At 36.5% G+C, this 4,358-nt stretch overlaps 1 protein-coding gene across 4 annotated transcripts; it reads right to left on the bottom strand.

Annotated features, from left to right (window-relative positions):
- Positions 1-476: 476 nt before the first annotated feature.
- LOC111409880 (transcription factor UNE10-like) lies at positions 477-4,117 on the bottom strand. 4 transcript variants are annotated; one of them, XR_002705567.1, is made up of 7 exons: positions 3,839-4,086; positions 3,115-3,736; positions 2,858-2,968; positions 2,359-2,424; positions 1,123-1,500; positions 694-906; positions 477-606 (listed from the first exon to the last, which is right to left on the bottom strand). XR_002705567.1 is itself a non-coding variant. In XM_023039972.1 (6 exons), the coding sequence occupies exons 1-6, from the start codon at positions 3,889-3,891 to the stop codon at positions 820-822; spliced, it is 1,314 nt and encodes a 437-aa protein (XP_022895740.1). In that variant the 5' UTR covers positions 3,892-4,091; the 3' UTR covers positions 477-819. The 4 variants fall into 4 exon arrangements, 3 of the variants coding, with proteins under 3 accessions (XP_022895740.1, XP_022895739.1, XP_022895741.1); XM_023039972.1 differs by having other exon boundaries at positions 477-903; positions 3,839-4,091; XM_023039971.1 differs by having other exon boundaries at positions 477-906.
- Positions 4,118-4,358: the final 241 nt, after the last annotated feature.

Genomic DNA, 4,358 nt, shown 5'->3' with positions numbered 1-4,358 from the left:
GACGTCTTTATTTGTTAAGGAGACAAAAATTGGAACAAAATAATGAACTTAGAAATGAATATATAATTGAAATTGTTGTCCCGACAGAATGCACAAACAACAACATTTATTAAAACATAAATGTCACTTTTTTGGTTAAGAAAGTGATGTACCATGTCACGTTTTTAAGAAGCTAAGTTTTGAAATTGCTAAAAAAAAAAAAATTTAAGTTGTCATTATTGTCATTGATATACAATTTCATGAATAAAACAACTAGTGTATCCTTATATTCACATATAAGCTAAATTTGACAACAATTTTATGTAATTTAAAGTCTAAAAAGGTGACATACTATGTCACCTTTTTGAAAGAGCCAAGCACACTGCACAATGCTTGTGCCACACAATCGAGCTTTCCCAGCAACACGCTGAAGAATCAATTATACTAAGTCCCTTGTTCATCCAATCACTAGCAAACAGCTTAATATTGTGGAAAGGTGATTATTAATACTAACTCTACAGTTTATTGTATGATAAATATATCGTCTTTATTTAAAGTTCTTACATTACGGAAAAAGACAAAAACATTCTAGACCTTGGTGAATTTGAGCAAACTCTCCTTTCCTGCCTAAGAAGGACAATGAATTCAAGTATTACAATTCGAAATGACATATTTGATAAATTGATCTAACCAAAATCATACACAACCACTTACAAAATTGATCACACGTCTCTCTTATTTAATCACATCAAATTGTGACCAATCTATATTAGCTTTCATCGTTTGCTTCTCCAATATCACATCATTTGCATAATATAGCAATAGATTGTAGTATGATAGTTAGGTTTTTGAACCAGAAGCAGGGGGGTGTTGAAACTGCTGATACGATGCTGCCATCCTACTATAAGCTTCCATGGTCATTGGCTGCTGCCATTTCAAAATCAGAAAAAGGGATTCAGTGAGTTGATAAATAAAATTTTTATTGTGCAAATAGTGTAAAAAAACCCAACCCCAAATCCGGCCCAATATTTTTTAATAAGACCCAAATTGACTTCTCAGTGCAAAAGGACTTATAAAGTAAAAATTTAGAATAATGCTATTTAACATTAGTGTTAACATATGATAGGATTTTATGAAATTAACCTGTGACTGGCAAGCAAGGTGTGCATATAGGGAGTCCGTAGGTATTACAGAAGCTGGAATGGACAAACGATCCCCGGGATTAATATCCCATGAGGCTGTATGCGGCATAAAGGGTGGCGCTGCCCCTGGATGAAGAAAGGGAGGAATTCCGGCACGGCTAATTGTATTTAAATCCATTACTCCCATTCCAATCCCGGCCATAGCCGCCATTCCTATTCCAGCCATTGGACCCATCATCGACGACATTTGAAGCTGTTGTTGCATGGCCAATGGCATCAGCAGAGATGACATATTATTCATTCTGTTAATCATCTGAACTTGTGCTTGCAGTTGTTTGAGATACTCGATTACTTCATCCAACATTGAGGCTTTATCAGTCTGAACATATAGCACGAAAAAACTACATCAAGATAATGTAATTATAACATTAATACATCGGTGTTAGGTTCTTTGGCATCTCCTTTTAAGGACAATCGAGATAACAAATTATTCAGTCTATTTTGTTAGAAATGCCATTACTATTGTGAATAGTTTGTATTGAAGAAGGATAGTGTAAGAGTAAAGGTGTAAAATAAGTTGTCACTTATTTTTTGTGGGTCAAGCTAAGTCGGTATACAAAAAATAAAGCTTGATACTACTCACAAGCAAAACCCATATCAAATGAACCATTGGTCTAACAAAGACTCGATATAGGTCAACGCCTTTAGAGTCCAGTCCGACTCGACCTTTCTCTTCAGATGGATCATACCTAGTCAAACAAATGTCAAATTATTCAACCGACCCATTTTTACATTCAGACAGTCCGACTCATTTTTACATCCATACGAGCGGGAGAGTTCTCAATTTCCAGATTTAGAGAGTAACAAATTATCAAAGAAAGCACATCCATGATTGAATCCAGACAGCTATTAACAGTCCCTACCTGGACTGACTTTATGTGGTAATAGATGTTTGTCTATACAACCAACAACTCCTCTGTCTACATGTCTATATAGCAAAATTTTATGTGGACTAGGATCTTTACACTATCCCAACTTTGTCAAATTATTTGGACCACTTCACCTAACATCAATTATATATATATATATATATATAACCTCATTTCTCACTGCTTGAGGGAAAACATTTTCTTATAAAATATTATTATTTTTTAAATTTCATATAAACGTTGATGACATGTTAGTTAAATCAAACTTAACGATTTAAAAAAGAAGAAAAGATATTCCGTCTTCGAACCTTGTTGGAATTTGGGACCAACTTCTGCAATGTCTTCATCTTCTGATTAATCTTGTCTCTTCTTTTCTACAACAAATCAATCGCCAACTATTATTACATCATATCTAATAATACTCTCATTAATACAACATATAAATTCAATGCTTTTTTATAAAACTACAACTTTGAATTGATCAAACTTCATTTTTAACTACGTATTTGATGGATCCCGCAATTTTTTCCAAATTTTCAAAGGATATTACTTCAACTTTTACCAAAATTCGTGAAAATTATATTAAAAATTTTGTCAAACAACCCTTTAATAATATCATGAATAATTAAAGAGAGTACTCTTCCCGAGATTTTTTCTATATTTCTTGAAGAAGCAGAAATCAAGAATTTTTTTTCAGCTGCTCCTTTGCACTTTAAACAGAGTTTAACAAATCTAATCGAGTTCGATTAATTAGAAAAAAAATTATATACGCAGATAGAAAGAGAAATTAATAGAGGACATGCATACACGTTCAGACAGGTTGTGAATAGCAGCTGCCCTACTCCTTTTCGTTGAAGTTGAGGATTTTCCTTTTCCTTTCTTCTTATGAATCTTATCCTCCCCATTGCCAGTCTCTCTCTGTAAATTATCAGATGACACAAAAATGTAATAATAAAGCATTAGTTAGCCGAAAGTCGACATTTCTTCTGGTCTAGGTTAAAGTTAATCTCATACAATGAAGATGTACTGGAAAATATGCAATAAAAGCAACTAAACGAACTTGCCTCGGATCCACAGTGACAAACAGAATCGTCGTCCTCGCCGGTCTTGGCCCAATCTCTGGCGGAGCTGGTGTTTTCCGGCGAACCCAATTCCAGGTCGCACGTATCAAATGTCAGCTGATGGCTGTCTCTCCCGCTCAAACTCTGATCCGCTTTACTACTCCAGTCTAGTGCGCTCTCCCTTCCCACACGTGCCAACATGGCGGCGTTGGCGCCGCTGCAGGACCCCACATGGGTGGAGCATCCCATCACGCACGAGCCAATCCCCGACACGGAATCCAGCACTTGCGCGGAGGGTTCTTGGCTGCTAATATTGGTGCATGGCACCAAAGCATCCATTGTCATGGTGGCAGTGGCATCAGGGTTGACCATATTGCGGTGGTGATCAAACCAAGGCACCAGCTCATCTCCACCACCGTTCACGGCGGCTTTGCCCTCTGAAGGTTGGCGCGTAGCTTGGTCGACTATTGATTCGAGAGTGCCACCTGCGTGTAGCTTATCCCACGTGTATTTGTTCGAACCGGCCGATGCAGCCACTGGTTTGTTAGGCGCACGAGGAGGGCCTAAACCATGCATGGCTAGCTGCCCATTTTCCCATGTCAGCTCTGCAACTTCATAATCCAACCTTCAAAGTACATCAACATGAAATAAAAGAGAGGTTACAGTTAATCGTTTTTCATATAATCAGTATGCAGTATTTGACTGGACTGAACAGTATAATTCAAACCTTGGATTGGTGGGATTACCGTCAAGATCCCAGCTAGGTACACACTGATTCATCTTGAGTAGAAGTTAATTGGATTGTATGTCAGCACAATTTACTTAATTATACTTCCAAAAATTTCTCTTATTAAGCAAGTTCTACATATTTGTGGAGAAGGGAAAGGAAAAAATGGTTTAAAGATTTTGGTATGTGGGTTTGAAGTTTTGAAGATTGAATGATAAAGGATTTGAGTGCATATTTTATTATTCTCGAAGATAAGGACAAATATAATTTGAGAGGGAATGTATGGTCCACGATTAGAAAGAGAAAGGAAGATTCTTATTGGTAGAGAGATTGAAATTGGGTATCTTCGGAAAAAGAGATATATAGATGTTGTGGGGTGAGGTCCCTTTACTTGCCATAGAAAAATGTAATTTCAATCATTACACACACAATTAGTAGACAAATAGAGCATGCTTTGGAAGGACCAAGTTGGGGACATAAAATGACAAGAAGTCTTTTTTATATTATTATTATTATTCTA

The sequence above is a fragment of the Olea europaea genome, chromosome 15 (assembly GCF_002742605.1).
Source record: "Olea europaea var. sylvestris chromosome 15, O_europaea_v1, whole genome shotgun sequence".
NCBI lineage: Eukaryota > Viridiplantae > Streptophyta > Magnoliopsida > Lamiales > Oleaceae > Olea > Olea europaea.
Note: the sequence above shows the minus strand (reverse complement) of the source record. Positions and strands in the feature narration are given on the sequence as shown.